This window comes from Centruroides vittatus, unplaced genomic scaffold, assembly GCF_030686945.1.
Source record: "Centruroides vittatus isolate TY-2023 unplaced genomic scaffold, ASM3068694v2 contig_875, whole genome shotgun sequence".
NCBI classification, from domain to species: Eukaryota; Metazoa; Arthropoda; class Arachnida; order Scorpiones; family Buthidae; genus Centruroides; species Centruroides vittatus.
Window position 1 is genome coordinate 933,874 of NW_027122567.1, and position 15,818 is coordinate 949,691.

At 32.6% G+C, this 15,818-nt stretch overlaps 2 protein-coding genes across 3 annotated transcripts; one reads left to right on the forward strand and one right to left on the reverse strand.

Moving 5' to 3' along the window:
• The first annotated feature begins 248 nt into the window (after positions 1–248).
• LOC136982990 (tubulin polymerization-promoting protein homolog) lies at positions 249–1,988 on the forward strand. Of its 2 annotated transcripts, XR_010881959.1 has the most exons (5): positions 249–686; positions 783–1,006; positions 1,078–1,210; positions 1,279–1,605; positions 1,819–1,988. XR_010881959.1 is itself a non-coding variant. In XM_067279588.1 (4 exons), the coding sequence occupies exons 1-4, from the start codon at positions 372–374 to the stop codon at positions 1,459–1,461; spliced, it is 855 nt and encodes a 284-aa protein (XP_067135689.1). In that variant the 5' UTR covers positions 249–371; the 3' UTR covers positions 1,462–1,732. The 2 variants fall into 2 exon arrangements, 1 of the variants encoding a protein (XP_067135689.1); XM_067279588.1 differs by lacking the exon at positions 1,819–1,988 and having other exon boundaries at positions 1,279–1,732.
• Positions 1,989–2,127: 139 nt separating this feature from the next.
• Positions 2,128–14,449, reverse strand: LOC136982984 (sodium-coupled neutral amino acid transporter 7-like). Its single transcript, XM_067279577.1, has 9 exons — positions 14,051–14,449; positions 6,462–6,583; positions 5,620–5,818; positions 5,060–5,195; positions 3,923–4,015; positions 3,775–3,832; positions 3,305–3,567; positions 2,838–3,037; positions 2,128–2,758 (listed from the first exon to the last, which is right to left on the reverse strand). The coding sequence occupies exons 1-9, from the start codon at positions 14,277–14,279 to the stop codon at positions 2,571–2,573; spliced, it is 1,488 nt and encodes a 495-aa protein (XP_067135678.1). The 5' UTR covers positions 14,280–14,449; the 3' UTR covers positions 2,128–2,570.
• Positions 14,450–15,818: the final 1,369 nt, after the last annotated feature.

Consider the following 15,818-nt stretch of genomic DNA (forward strand, 5'->3'; position numbering starts at 1 on the left):
AGACGCGTGACGCTCGCGCTTAAAAGCCAGGTGCAAGCCGAAAGTGCACCTGCCCGCAGAGTGACCTCTGAACCTGCATGACGTCAGCAATGAAAAGAATCTTTTAGGTTAAGTCGTTTTTGAACCCGATTAAACACGAGCCGATGCGGGTTAAAAAAAAAGTCTCGTGCCAAGGTTGCATGAATATAAAAATACGTATATATGCATAATCACGTTAATTTCCACAGAATTTAAAATCGAATATTTAAAGAGAAATTTAAAAATAAAAATAAAATAGAATTCTCGCGACTCTAATTTAAATTTTTAAAGCGATGGATGAAAAAGAATTTTGAAAGAAATTAAATCTAAATAGAGAAAATGAGAAGAAAAAAATGGCGGAAGTAACCGATACAGAAAAAAAGATACGTACTTTATCAACATTAGAAACGTCCTTTGGGAGAGGAGACAAACAGATTAAAAAATTGAAAAATCTGATCAACAGCCAACAAAAAGTGATCGGTAAGCAAAAAAAGAAAATAAATGTCTTAGAAAAGATAGTGGATGAAGTAACAGAAAAAGAGAAAAACGTTAAAGAAAAATACAAAATTTCCACTAAGGAAGGAAGCACTAAACATAAAAAGAAATCGGTCGAGTTACATCAAACGGAATTACCTTTTAACCATGGCGATAATCTCGAAGTACATCAGGTGATATAAAATATACACTTGGCGACTTACTCGCTAACTTTTTAAAATATAACAATATTTATATAATTAAAATGAATTAAAAATTGTTTTTTACAGATGGCTTCACCTTCTTCGGGACCGTCTTCTCGCCCCGAAACCCCGACTCAAGCTGGAACGTTGGAGGACCAGTTCAAACTTTTTGCCAAATTCGGTGATTCTAAAAATACGGGAGAAGCGATCACGCTGTCCAATAGCGATAAATGGTTCAAACAGGCCAAAGTTATCGACGGAAAAACCGTCACAACTACAGACACGGGAATCTATTTTAAGAAAGTGGCCAAGTGAGTAGAATAAACTCTCTCGACTTCGATCGAAACTTTTAATATATTAATGGACGCTTTTTCGTTTTTAGAACAAAACGCGCCTTGACTAAGAAAGAGTACCTCATCTTCCTAGAAACTATAGCAACAAATAAAAAAGTCAACTTGGAGGAAATGAAGGAGAAGCTGTCATCTTGCGGACCACCCGGCTTTAGTGGGACTACGGTGAGTTAAAGAGTGACGTAGCATTACTCGAAACTTTTTTCTAAAACTGTATATTTGCGTTTTCTTAGCCGGTGGCCAGCGGAGGTGCAGTCAGTAGACTAACAGACCACACGAAATTCACCGGAACGCACAAACAAAGGTTCGACCACAGCGGTAAAGGTAAAGGTAAAGAAGGCAGAGTCGACCTAACACCTAATTCCGGTTACGTACAAGGTTATAAAGCCGAGGGATCGTACAACAAAACACATTGACCAACACTCGTGAATCCATTTCGTGTATCCTCGTAGTGCGTGTTTAGTGGGACGTCAACTCGCAAATCAAAAATGAAATCAACTCTCTTCCGATAAAATTTATCTAAAACTTGAGCAAAATCTATATGTGAAAGAACGTATCGTGTACGTGACAAATGATATATTTACATATAATAATTATTTTAATATTTCCGATTGAAAAATCTGTATATAAAATATAACTATACTTTAAACAGAATATATAAAAATCTTCCAATTTTCATTTGTTGGAAAAAAAATTTTATTATATATATAAATATATATAAACTATACCATAACTACATAACATTTTTTAAGTTATTTTATTCATATTTTTAGAAAGTTTACCATAACAGGATTGCCTTTCTGACTTAAAATAAATCGACATCAATACAGAACTGCCTCCTCATATACATAAATGCATAAAGCTAACTAAATCACTGCTGCTATCATCAATCATATGTTCAAGTGTAAGATTTGGATCAGTTGTATGTTTTAAAATTGTACAGTTTTCAATAATAAAAAAAAAGTATATATATATTGAATGATTATCAGATCCATTCTGGTTTTTTTATATTCTGAAATGAAAGTTAACAGGATTGGTAAAAACAGGTTCTTACTAGAACTTTTTTTCCCTTTAATTTCAAGCCCAAGGCACACGATTATAATGCTAATCTCATTTCTCTAGATAAGTGTATAAATTTAGCCTGGTTTATGCTTTATTTTTTTTTTGTTTTCAAATGATGAATTGTTTGAAAACCCTATTTCAAAACCGGGTAAACCATCCATTCGCTATACAACGTCGTACACTGGTTTATATTCCACGTTGTGATAGAGAGATTTATAAAAGTACTATAATCAATTATATATTAAATTTACATTCATTTAGAAATATATATATGTATATATAAATGTATATATTAGTAAAAAGCGGGTTGGACGAATTTGTAAAAAAAAACCTATAGTGAGTAGTTATATTTATTAACAGCAGATGGCACTGGATGCGGTTTTAGGTACTGGTTTTCTTCATCCACCAGCTTCCGTGCGAAGTTAGAGCCGAGGCTCGAGTATCAGTTCTATACAATGAGTATTCAGGAACATAATTGGTGATGCTGTTCGCCTCCCTTTTGCAGGTCGTACATCAACACTTGTATGACTACCACACCGAAAATAAAGGAACCAAACGCTATCATGACTCCCGCTAGCGTCAAAAGGCATCTAGTGCGGAACTCGTTCATATCCGGATCTTCTTTCAACATTAGCGATACTAAACACATCCCTGTCAATAGAAAAAAAAATGGAGTTTCATTTTATGTCCCCGAACGCGTTTCGTGGAAGTTGAAAATTTCGAAATTTACCAGGAAATACAAATATGTTGATGGAAGCTAGACATCCTAATAGTTCTATGACGACGCTAATGTTCGGTGTGAAAACTGCGAATAAAACTGTGGCGATGAACCATACCGACGTGATGATTACTCTTCGACGCTTTTCTCCGCTGATAAATTCATCAGCGGTCAAACCCGAAAATTCTGCGTACAGGCCATCGAGGGCGCCTCTACCGGAGAAATTAACAAAAACTTTGTTAATTATATACAGTTTTTTTACTTTATTATAATCACTAACGCTTAATAATTTTAGCAGATTATTTAATACATTCGGAAATTTTCTGTTAAATAAAATTTATTATCGTTTAATATTTTAAAAACATCAGTTTATAGGTGAAATATTTTTAAAATATTAAAGAACACCACCTGGTGTTTAAATATACAAAAAGTTAAGAAAAAAAATATATAAAATAAATTATTTATTTATAGGCGCTTACCTTCCACACAATAACAAAGGAGGATAAGTGGTTATCATCTTAATCACCAAAGCACACACACCTATCAAAACAATGGGATCCGTAGCATCGTACTGTTGCATAATATCCGGAGCAACATATGATCCGAAAGTCAAATAACCGAAACTTCCAGCCATGCAGTAAATAACCATCAGAAAACCAAGAGCTAGAAAAGTAGCTTTAGTAAAATCCGCCAAGTTACGATTTCTCATGCAAGCATAGACAGGAACGACTATTTCATGAGTCTGCAAAAATTTCATATGAGATAAACACGTTAAAAATGACTTTTACCGCTCTCTTGTAGTATCATTTTTATTTTTTCCTAACAGTATCAATATATGCAAGCCAGTGCAATACAAGAAATTGTTTCGAATTGTTTTTTTTTCCTTCCCTTGCATAATTCATACCGCAGATTGTTACGACTTTACTTTGTTAAAATAACTGTACTGTACCTGATAGGCAAAGCAGATAACCGGTACGACTACAAAGACTTCTATGGCACTTTGAGGGCTGGAAGAAGTAATTTTAAAGATCGATTCAGCTTTTCTGTACTTCCGTTCGCTACATCATACATCGGATTTAAGTCTATTTCCTACTTACCAAGTATTGATCACGCCTTTAGGACCTTCTAATTTGTAATATTCGTAAATAGTTAAGAAGACGGGATACAGCATTGCAAATATTCCTAGAGTGCTGGAAAATAATTGAAAATATAAATAAATAAATGAAATCTCCAGCGCTTCGTAAGAAAAAAAAGAAGCCAATTTAAATATTTAAAAAATTCATTTAGGATTAAAAGTCTGGAGTATGAAACCATCATCCTATTTAGAAAATTAACCGAAAATTTTTACTTTTTTTAATATAAAAAATTGTAAAAATTTTATCTGTCTGTCCTAAATAAGGCGGTTTTATGTTACTGCTTTCATATTTAGGACAAACTACTTTTATCTTCTTTATCGAGATAAATTTCTTTAATTTTATATAAAAATAAAATTTCTCTCTTCAATTTTATCCCGAGAACGTAGAAGTTTTAAATATGTTGTTTTAATCGAATTTTTTATAACGTATCCATATTTACGTTTCCTTTACGATATGGCATGCACTTCAAAATACGCCTTGCAAAAGAAGAAAGCCATAAACTTCTAAAATGCCCTTTTAGTATTTAAAAGTACTAAGTTTTCTGATCGTAAAATGAGTCGTTTGTTTTAACTTATCCATAATTTTTATTAGTATTTTATTATTATTTTTTTCATCGCAAAAATTTACAGTCGTCGACACTCGACGCCATCTTGGCCACCCCAACGAGAAGACTGACAGTTGCAACTGGAGTAACTCGCGAATCTGTCACCGTTCGGACAGATTAATGATTCTTCTGTGCAAATCACGTCACAGAGCCGAAGAAAAAAATTTCACTGCATAAGTTCGACGCCGTACATGCTTGGTTTTTCCTCCCCTCCTCTGTTCTTTCAATTCCGCTGGCGATATCAATCGATTTTTTTTCTTTTTTAAAGAAACTGTTACAGTTTTACATTTGGAAATTTTTAAAGTTTAATTAAGATCTTAACGAGATTATTTATTAATTTAAACCATTTTATAACTCCTTGAAGATTCCGTTGAATTGTCGAGAGAGAGATAAACATCTTGACGATTTTTCAATATCAAATCGTGCTTATAGCAAGCAATCGATAATTTTTTAGAAAACAATAATAATAATAATTTAATTAAAAATAATTTTACCTGGCATAACGAAGGAAATCCAATCTCTGAAAATAGCACATTGGTAAAATAAAGACAATAGAAGTAGCAGGAATTGTAAACGAACGATCCAAATACCAAAATTCGCAATAATTACTTCCAAATAATGATGCAAAAACTTGAAAAAAATGTATATATTTAAATAATAAAACTTAATAATATAAAAATTAATTATATTTTATATATTTAAATTATATTTGCTGATACTTTTATCACCTTAATTTGACAATTTTATGATAGCTTACTTAAAGGTGGTATCATTAAAAAATGAACAAAAAAAAAATCAAAATTAAAATACGTTACAACACTTTATTCTTCATTCCCCTAAGAGAATTATTCTTTTAATTAATTTTCTGACAATCTTCATTAATAAATTAATTATTTTAATCAACAGAAAGCTGTACATAACCAAACCAGTTTTTCGCGTGTGTTGCGATCTATTGTGCTGCTCGACCCCCCCCTTTTTTTGGAAAATCATTATCGTCTCGATTATTTATCTCCTAATTACCTTTACATGAATGGCAAAATATAGCAGTACTTACACCTATCGTACTGGTCACCTATGATGATGAGGAAGGTGATGCAGATGCCGAAACAAGTCATTAGTATAGAAAGGGCAGCGCACTGTTGGGCCCTTCTTCCACACATTGATAATAGAACGTCGTGATACGTGTTATCGTAATTCAGATCGGCACAATACGCTAATACTAACATGGTCGAAATGAGCAGGAATACCATCAACTGTAACAAACAAATATTCACTTTGTATTAATATTCCTAAATCGATACGAGTTACTCGGTCATTCCGCTTATCGTTTTAACATTTAAATCAGCTCCAGAATAAATATTTGTCTAGTATAAAAGTTTCAAAATTGTAATTATGCATTATTGTCGTCGTTTTAACAGAATTTTTATCTAGAAAACGGTCGGGCAAACTCGAAAAATTAACTCCAAGAATACGGCCAACCTCCGAAATGAATGGGAAAAAGAAAGAATAAAGCCTCTTAAGTTTAATTTAAAAATTTTTATTTTATTTTTTATTATTTAGATTGTTATTAGAGGATAGAAATACAGACAGGGTAATCTCTTAATCCGCTTTCATTCTTAGAAAATGTTATATTGTAGAACAAGGAATTAAAATTGTGAATTGTCACGGTGTAGGCTGGGGTCATTAGTGACATCAGCAATTATAAGAGTAAACGAATTTGCCAAATTACGGTATCTTCTAGCTGACAGTCTTGGAGAGTTTAAAGCGCGATCATCTTTGTGTTGCAAATGAAGTAGCTTTTATGTTGCAAATAAGTAAAAGGAGTCGATGCCGAAGAGATGGCTCGATAAGAGAATTTCCATTATAATAATAATCAGATCGAATTTAATAACTCACCACTTGTAAAAATGCAGCGAAGTAGACACCTCCCGCACGATGGTAAGCATAAGGATAGTTGAGAACTCCCGCTCCTAAAGCTGCATTAACCAGAAGAAAGGCGGCAACAGGCCAACTAGCACCTGTTAAAAGAGAAACTTTATCTATATTACAAAATTAGTTACGAAGAAGAAAAAAATGTGCGCTAATATTTTTAATTAAAACATCAAAGGAAACCATACCAAAAAAATATAATAATAATTTTCGCTTTATTCTTGTAGAAGCGTACGAAATTAATTAAGATGCGACAGGAAAATAATAGCCGACTGCTATTGATGAATGCTACTATAACAATAATATAAAATATAACACATCTGTATGTAAAGCGTGTGAGAAACTATTTTAATGATTCTAGTAATTCTAGTTTAACAACATAATTATATCTGTAGTTTATCTTATCTAATTACACACTGTCATGGCGAAGAGAATTTAAGAAAGATAGAATCCTAGGCGTAATTAAATCCCCGAAAAATTTAAGAAGTTTTAATGAAGCAGAAGAAGAATGGAAGGATTCGACCGAGTACATTACATCGATGTCAATCGCCAATTCAAAGTCCGTCCGCCATATTGGTATTTATGCAATATGGATCATCGTAACCGTCACGCTACTGTAATAAATATAACACCTAAACAGTTACGAGGAACTTGCTCATAAAAGCTTTATCAGGATCCTCTTGATTCTACTTGGCACATGACTTTTACCCATTAAACTTAAAACGCCCGGAGTTAGAACAGATAAGCACTTTTTCTCTTGTTTTTTTTAATTATAATACGGTACATAAATTTAAAAACCGTATTTTCGGTTTTATTAATAACTGAATGGTGGATTTTTCTACATTCTTTCCCCCTTTCTTTGCCACAATTAACAGTTGGTGAACTCTATAGGAATTTCGGAATTAGTAGTTGGCAGATGACGGTACCTCTTTTTAAACTGGGTTCTGGTATTCTTATCACGCTCGTGGAAGAATGTTAAGGCTGGAGGCGACTCATCGACGATATAAACTTACCTTTCGATGTTTAAAACTATCTAAAGAAAGGCCTTTTAATAGAGGATCTCGAGATACAATTGTAAACGTTTAATTATAGGCGATGCCACAACTAGTTTCGGGTCGCGTGTTGCGCTATTCAAAAATAGTGGGATGGAACATCACTGTCATCAGAATATGCACATGTCGAATTAATAATAATGTATTTATATGCATAACATTATTTTTGTCTAAGCGAAACGTGATTATTTAGTGTGATGAACAGTTAATTCCGTTTATTTATTTATATCAATCTTTCTCGTGAAGAGTATATGTAAGTGGAATGCTTCGTTTATCTGTATGTATACATATATATTTATACAATTCTTAAGTTTGATGATGTTTATGTGCTGCACCTTAATTACAAAATAAATCCTGTTTCTATATCTTAATTAAAAATTAAAGGGTAAAGGACCTATTTGAAATGGTTTTTTTAACTAGTATGTCGCTTTCTTTGACTTACATTGCAAATGGAGTTCTGAAGCAGTTAAGGGTGTGATGAGAGTGAAATACCAGAGAATTAAGGGGGCGTGACTCTAAAAGGGGTTAAAAGCCTTAAGAAATTAAAAAAATTGACATTTCGGTTAGTTTTATAGCAAGTTTTTATAATTTAATAAGCTTCTCCAGACAAGATCGAGGTCTATTATTTAAAAGTTTTATAGGCTCGAAGTTAACACGCCAATGGATTTCGTATACATCTTAATTGCGACATAAAGGTAATCTATCTCGAATTTAATCCATTACAAGCGATAATCTGAATAAAATCATTTTTACAATCGCTATCCATTTCAATAAATCCCTCGATCCATAAAAATGATCCATTTTAACGAACCAAGTTAAGCGTATCCAGTTGCGCCTCTCGAGACATACGAGCATTTACATAACAGGATCCATTTCTAATTAACTTTCGACGAAATTTTACAATCATTCTTTAATTATAATTAAAATAAAAGTTAATATATTTTGCAAATGTGCTAAATTTCAAACAGGTTAACATATTACAGTGTCCCATTTATCATCTCTTTTCATTCTAATTTCAAAACCTATCCTGAATTGCAACAAGATCATCGAGAAAAAATAAAAGAGTTCTTTAGAGAGAGAGGAAAAAGGGGCATACGTTATAAGGTTTGCAAAATGGAGTTGAGGGGAAAAAAGAGAAAACTATCGAGTAATTAACTAACGAATCATAAATTCGACTAGAAGAAAAATGACTTCATTAAAGTTGCAATTGCATAGAGAGAAGTCAAAGGAGAGGTGGCATAGTCAATCAACAGAAAGAGAAAAAAAAAGAGATTGGGTAATAGTTCAAGAGGGAGTAGTAGCACGTTGCTTCAGATGAATGGTCACGTCAGAGAAGAAGACACTTCTGCTTAACTCGAAATTGCTACCAAAGTTAGCCATTTGTCGATGAGGTGTGTTTACTAAGTTCGGTTTTGCACACACGTCGTACATTTTGTGGCGTGAATACTCCTAATCTTATTGTTCAGCGGTTACTTGATAAATAGGCATCCTTATTTATGGCAGCTTTTACTGTAGAATTCCGAATTACTCCACTGATTAATTGTTTGAGTACAACCGAACTATTTTCTACACGTCAGAATAAAGAAGTGCCACTTTCCACTTGTATAAATTTTGTAACGAGATATTTACCTATCCCCTTCACAGTTAACAGTTTTAATGCTACAAATTATTTTTCTTTGGGGGTTTTAAAATGTTAAATATTTCAAACGAGCGTGAATAATGGAGGTTGATACTTATTAAGACGGTTAATGAATTTTTGTTTTGTTTAAATAAACGATGTAAAAGATAAAGCGAGCCGTTCGATGATTAAGCTGATAAATTTTTAGTCGGAAAAGAAAATATTCGCTAGAAAATTAACCGAGTATAAACTTTAGAACGGTTTTTATAAAGAAAAGTCTCGGATATCTACGACGAAACTGTACATTGAACGTTGACCACGTTGATTAAACACCGAGAGAATTTTATGCCTCTTCGATCGCGATTTATTTTCTTTATGAAGAATTTTCCATTGTAAACATTTAACTTTGAAATAAATGGAAAATTTGGAATGTAGGAAATTGCTTTCGGAACTACAAAGATTATTAAAAATGGCAGATATTGTCTGATACTCGCATATATCAACCCACGTAACTTATCAAAAGTAGTAAGGGCGTGTCCCAAGCATTAACCTGACACTTTCTGCTTTTAAATGATGTTGTCGCAGGATTTTATATTCGCCCACTTGACTCGACACCCGCTGCGTTTTGTCGTTTGAAACGATCCATTTGTTGACCTTACGCAAAACTATCTCCTGGTGTTGTTGTTTCGAACCATTTCTTAAACCATCAAACCGTTATCCGGATAAGACGATGATAAATGAATCGCGTTAACCGTGCTAAATTTTAAAAGATTCCATCCAGCGCCTCATGTCTCTATTAATAAATAACTTAAGGAGATTCTTCTAGCACCCATTCGGTATGGGTGCACTGAACTCGAAACGGGAAGGAATAAAGTGGATAACTATAAAAAAAAAAAACTGCTCCCGAAAGCGGTCCCACCTGTTCTAGGTGTGTACTGCAATCCCAACTCAGAACTCTTCCACTAGATAAGGAGTTTTATACTCTTCCCGTACGAATGTTATTACTGTCACTGGATTTTATGACATGGAAATTCATCATCATCATTATCATCATCTCTACGATTCTTTCAAACCAGTACTTCACTTGCATTTCTTTTTTTTTTTTTCTTTTATTTCTGGCGTTGTGTGAGTTTATTCTTCGTGATGCACCCACCATTAAGAAATTTGTTCTAGGAATAAAATTCTTCAACTTTGAATTGCTAAATAAATTAATTTATGCGCTGTTTAAATAAATAAAACACCGGAGGTAATTTAATTGGTGGGAAAACTATTAAACTAATAAAAAAATGGTAAAAAAAACAGCCATAACTGAAGTGACGTGAGTTTACACGTCGCAAGATGAGAGATAGCGAGTGTTTCATTAAAAATAAAGCTTTAAACCTGAGTTAGATGTTATCTTTCGCTATTATTTGATGCGAGAATCGGTTTTTGTGGCTATTAATAGTTTTTATGCTCGTTCTAAAATCTCCTATTGTACGTAAGTGCCTACTGCCAAATATTATTGGAAGGGGAAATTAATGCTACTTAAACACGCAAACATCTAAACAATAAATACTCGAATACTTTTTTAAAATTCGTTATTTGTTGTGTAATTTTACACTTAATATATCATTTTGTTAAGTAGTTACGCGAAAAATTGCCATTTTATGTTACTTTCCCATACATACGAATATATCAATCTTTATAAAGATGTGTTTAACGTCATTCGAATTAATTTCCAATGATTTAGATTGATGTATTTATACTGTAAATATATAATTTACCCCACAGACAATTTCGGATGTTACTATTGGGCATGGGAATTCTACGTATCAAACAACAAAACATATTCTAGAAACGAGTTAATAGCTAATTTGGATCGAGCCAGGAGCGGAATAGCACCAATCAGGATAATGTAGCACACGGAGAGGCGTGGGATACATTCCTCTAAGGATAATCTGGCAAAGATAGTAGATTATAACGATTTTTACTTCTTGTCCTATTATCCTGACATAACTAAATACATTTTTTTGCCTCTCTTTTACTCATACCCCGACACGAGTTGAGCCTCTATAATTTATGCAATGCGGTAATTTGATATGTAATAAAGATTTAGAAGTTTTATACAAAAAAAATATTTTAAAAAATTTGTTAAAATAGACGTAAAAAAACTTTATAGATTCAATGTAATTAAAATTGTTTATCAATTTACTTTCTTCTTAACAAAAAACAACAATTAATTGCCTTACTTTACGTGTAACTAAAGTTAATTATAGATGCGTGGCCTAAAAACTTGCCATTAATTTTCTTTGGTTATTAATTAACTATTATTTCTTTAATTTGATATCAAAATTAACTAATATTTGCTTCTGTTTGTGATAAAAATTATCCATAATTTCTTTAGTTTTTTTAAATAAAAAAAATAAAGTTATATATAAAAATTAATGATTAGTTTCCTTAGTTCATAATAAAAATTAGCCATAAAATTATTTCCTCTTTTATAAAAAATTAAATACCAATTTCTTCAGTTTATAATATAAATTAACCGTCAATTAATTGTCTTTATTAATAATAAAAAAATTAACAATCAATTGCTTAAGATTATGTGAAAAACCAGAGAGAAATTTCTCAATTTCTTAAATGTAAATTGATTTTAAATGCCAAAAATTAAGAAATAATTTTTGAATTTATTAAAATTCAAGAAATAAAGAATGTAATTAGTCATTTTCATCAATTTACATTAAGGAATTCTTTCTTAATTTTCAATTTTATAATAAAAAATCATCACATGAATTACAGTAAAAATATTAATTAATTATTAATTGCCATAGTTTGTATATAGAAAAAAAAATTAAGTATTAATTTCTACCATTTTTTTTACATTAAAAATAAGTCATTTCTATGAATTTACATTAAGAATTATTTATATATAATAAAAATTATCATATAAAATTACTTTAATTTGCAATAAAAATGAAATTAATAATATCATTTATACCAGAGCTTTTATATAGGATAAAAAAAATTAAACATTAATTTAAAACACCAATTACAATTAAAAATCATTTAATTGAGAAACTATAACAAGAAATTAATTAGTATTTTGGTTAATGATTGATTGAGTTTATTACAAATATATATTTCTTGATTATTTTTTTTTATTCATTTCGGAGGGGCCTAAATGCAACAGATTTGGATAAATAGGTTACAGTAACGTTTTCTACGTATGCAAAGCTGCTAGCACCAATTCGAAACAAGAAGAAAATTTGGGCTCTATATTCTGACGTCACTATAATATGAGACTATACTAGAATCAAAGGGGGGGACTAAGTGTAATTAAACTGTTTATGCAATTTATTAAGAAAATAAAAAAAAATTATTATATATTAAGTTTAACGTTTGGAGGATATCAAATTCTGAAAGGAAGGATGTTTTTAAGCAGCATCACTTTAAAAAAATATTATTTTTTTCCACCCTCTTAACAGACGTCTCTAAGTAATTTAATACTTTCTAATGCTTTTTATAAGATCTTTGGCTTGTTATTTATTATTTTTGGGGATTTTTCGGTATTAAAAAAAAAGTATAAAATTTATATTAAAAAATTAAAAGTAAAATTCTTCGTTTAAATTATTGTCTTTACCATATCTAAGCGAGATAAAATGTTATCATTTTTCTATAAATTTATGTATAAATAAGTTATCTTCTCGCATATATACGATAATTACCTTCGGAATTTATATTATTACAATTATTCATAACTGTGCTTAGACTCGTTCAATAGATTTTCTTCCGGTTTAACGATCCGTAATATTAAAAAAAAAAACTAAATTTAACACTAATGTAACGATAGCGAAGAGCAATTTACAGTATACTTTTATCTCGGCCTCTGGACATTCGCCAAAAACAGGGTCAAAGTCACTGAATATAGGCACGTGACGGTGTTAAAATGATAAATTCGGTTTTATGGACCCCTAAAATTTGTAAAACAAATAAGTGACGATTAGTATAAACATAAGTCATATCTGTGTATTTGCATACGGTTTTGCATCATCGATAGTTAAGGGGTGTTACACCGAACGAGAGGGTGTGCGACGAGCACTTATCGATAGTTTTAGCATAACAGAGTCTATTAACATTATTCTCTAGTGCTTAATATTAAACCAGTCGCTAATACCAAACTTTCTGCATCATCTAATACCAAAATGTTCACTAATCGTTACGTTATGCATCGTGAAATATTAAACTTGCCTTAATTCCGATGTATCTGCACCATCTAACAGAGCTTAATAAACTAGTAAACTGTTAAACTATTTTAATGCCAAATTTTCTGTGTCAATTATCTTCACGCATTTTACTCTATAAGTAATAATATTTTCCTATCGGGCCAACATTAAAAGTTCCGATAAGTATTAAAACTTTCTGCAACATCCAGTGTTTCATTTTCATCCAATTCTCTCAAATTATTATAATTAAACTATTCTAAATCTCTTAATTATTACAATTTTAATATAATCTAATTTCTGTGTTATATAATATTAAAATTCCTTTAATATCTACAATATTCTGTAGCTTCTAATACCTAACTTACGTGTCTGTAATATTAAATTCTGTCCTGTTATCAGTTAATATTATATATATATATTTTAATATGAGACTTTTTATATGATCAAAGTCGAAATTTTATTTTAATATCAAGTTTTCTGGTGTTAAAACTCCTTTCTAATGACAACTTTTTTCCAGTTATAAGCGGACATATTAAAGTTTACCCAACAACTGCAGGCTTGCTTATTTTTTTTCTTGTGATAAACGTTATGCAATTCGTTCGGACAGGGAAGTTTTTTGTTTTCCAAGTCAGGCTTAGCGTGTCACCTACACACACTTTTCTCAAAGAAGAAATGTAAATTTACCTGATCGAACCGCCGGTGTGACGATACTTCCAGTGTGTTCCACTTCGGAGAGTGGCACCCTCTCCCCTTCTTCGTGGATGGTCGCATATTCGATTCTGTTACTCCTATTGAGCCTGAGCGATCCGTGTTTGAGCTTATCGGATAGATCCGAGGATAGAGTCTGCCAAGGTATGTAAGTGGGAAAGTCCACGCTGCTGTTAAAACTCTCGTGTATGAAAGACGAAGCCATGGCAGCGACTACGGCTCTGGGCGTGTTGTCCCAAAGCTTATTTCATCCCCCGCTAAAACCAGATCACCGAACGCAACGTCTGACCTCCTGTTTCCCACGTGACCCGATCATTGACCAATGGAAAGACTCCCGTGCGGTTAAAACATCCACCGCGACCTTTCACCCCGGCTACAGTTACGAATCACACGGAATTGTGGGTAATTTCCGTCTCGGATAAAAGTTAAATTTAAAAAAAAAGCATATCGCCCTTTAACCCGTAGATTAGTTTAGCGATTATTTTGCCAACGTTAGCGTTAAGTAGACAACATTTCTCCACGCTTTTTAAGTGACGAAAAGTAAGTAATATATTGATTTTAGGAGTAGAAGGTTTAAAGAACCTGCCTTATGCCCTCGACTAGACGCGAGAGGTGTTTGTGTGTGTATATCTAGAGTTTAACTATACCCCGAAGCGGCAGTGATTTGTAGAGCTTCCCACTCGATTCCTAGCGTAATAAAAGATGACATCACCAGAGGCCATCCTGCATCTAAAGCCCTAAACTAATCAGTACTATTCTACTAGAATAATAATTCTACGAGGTAGTAAATATGCTACACGGACTATTTTTTGTTTGGATTCTTATCTCGGACGTCGAGTGTCGTGATGGAAAGACATCGTGAATCACGTTTATCACGTGGTGTCTCTTTTCTTTTATCGAGCTTAAAATATTTGAAAGCTAAAAACATTATCTCCGGTATAGCATCTGCAGATCCGTCACCACATTATCAACGTTTTTTGAACCGATTCTTCCACACCCATTCATCAATATGTAACGCGAATTTTTTCTCTTCTAACCGAAGGTGCCTTCTGTGTTAGGTGATTGACAACACGACCCGTTTACATGACAAGGCATCTTCCTACGTGAACTTCATGCAACCACACCTATCTAGAAAGCTACTGTTGTATCCGAGCGTTGACAGCTTTCCAAAAGACTTCGAAGGTGATAAGAAGAGACCGTATAAGCCATACTACACACAGACAAACAGTTTTTTTTTCGCCTTCTGCTGGATAATTACTTCTCAAACTCGGTCCGGCCACATCTCATTCACTAGCAAACCGGTTGGTAATATTGATAGAGTTTAATCTTCTGATGTTGGACACGTGAATCACGAACTCGTAGCGTACACCCTGACCCACACGTAGACGGACAGAAGCCAACTATTAAATTCCATTGAGTGAACTACGAGATAATTAAAAACGTGCTTAATGTCAATTTAAAAAAATTATCTACCGAAATAGCACAAATTCTCGGCATCTTTCATGTGTACCGAGCCACTTTTAAGAAGACCAAAAATGGTTCTGTTTTGTGCAGCGACAACGGAGCGAGTTTATCGATAAGCTACACCCATTCGAAAACAAACCGCTCTGAGAATTAACCGAGTTTTCTGCCAGTCTAATGGAAGTTTTTAAGAAGTGAAATTAGTTTTAAGACCAAAAATGGCGTCTCCGCTTCAACTTTTCGACATGTTGCGACATGTTATAGACAGCTGTTGATAAATGTT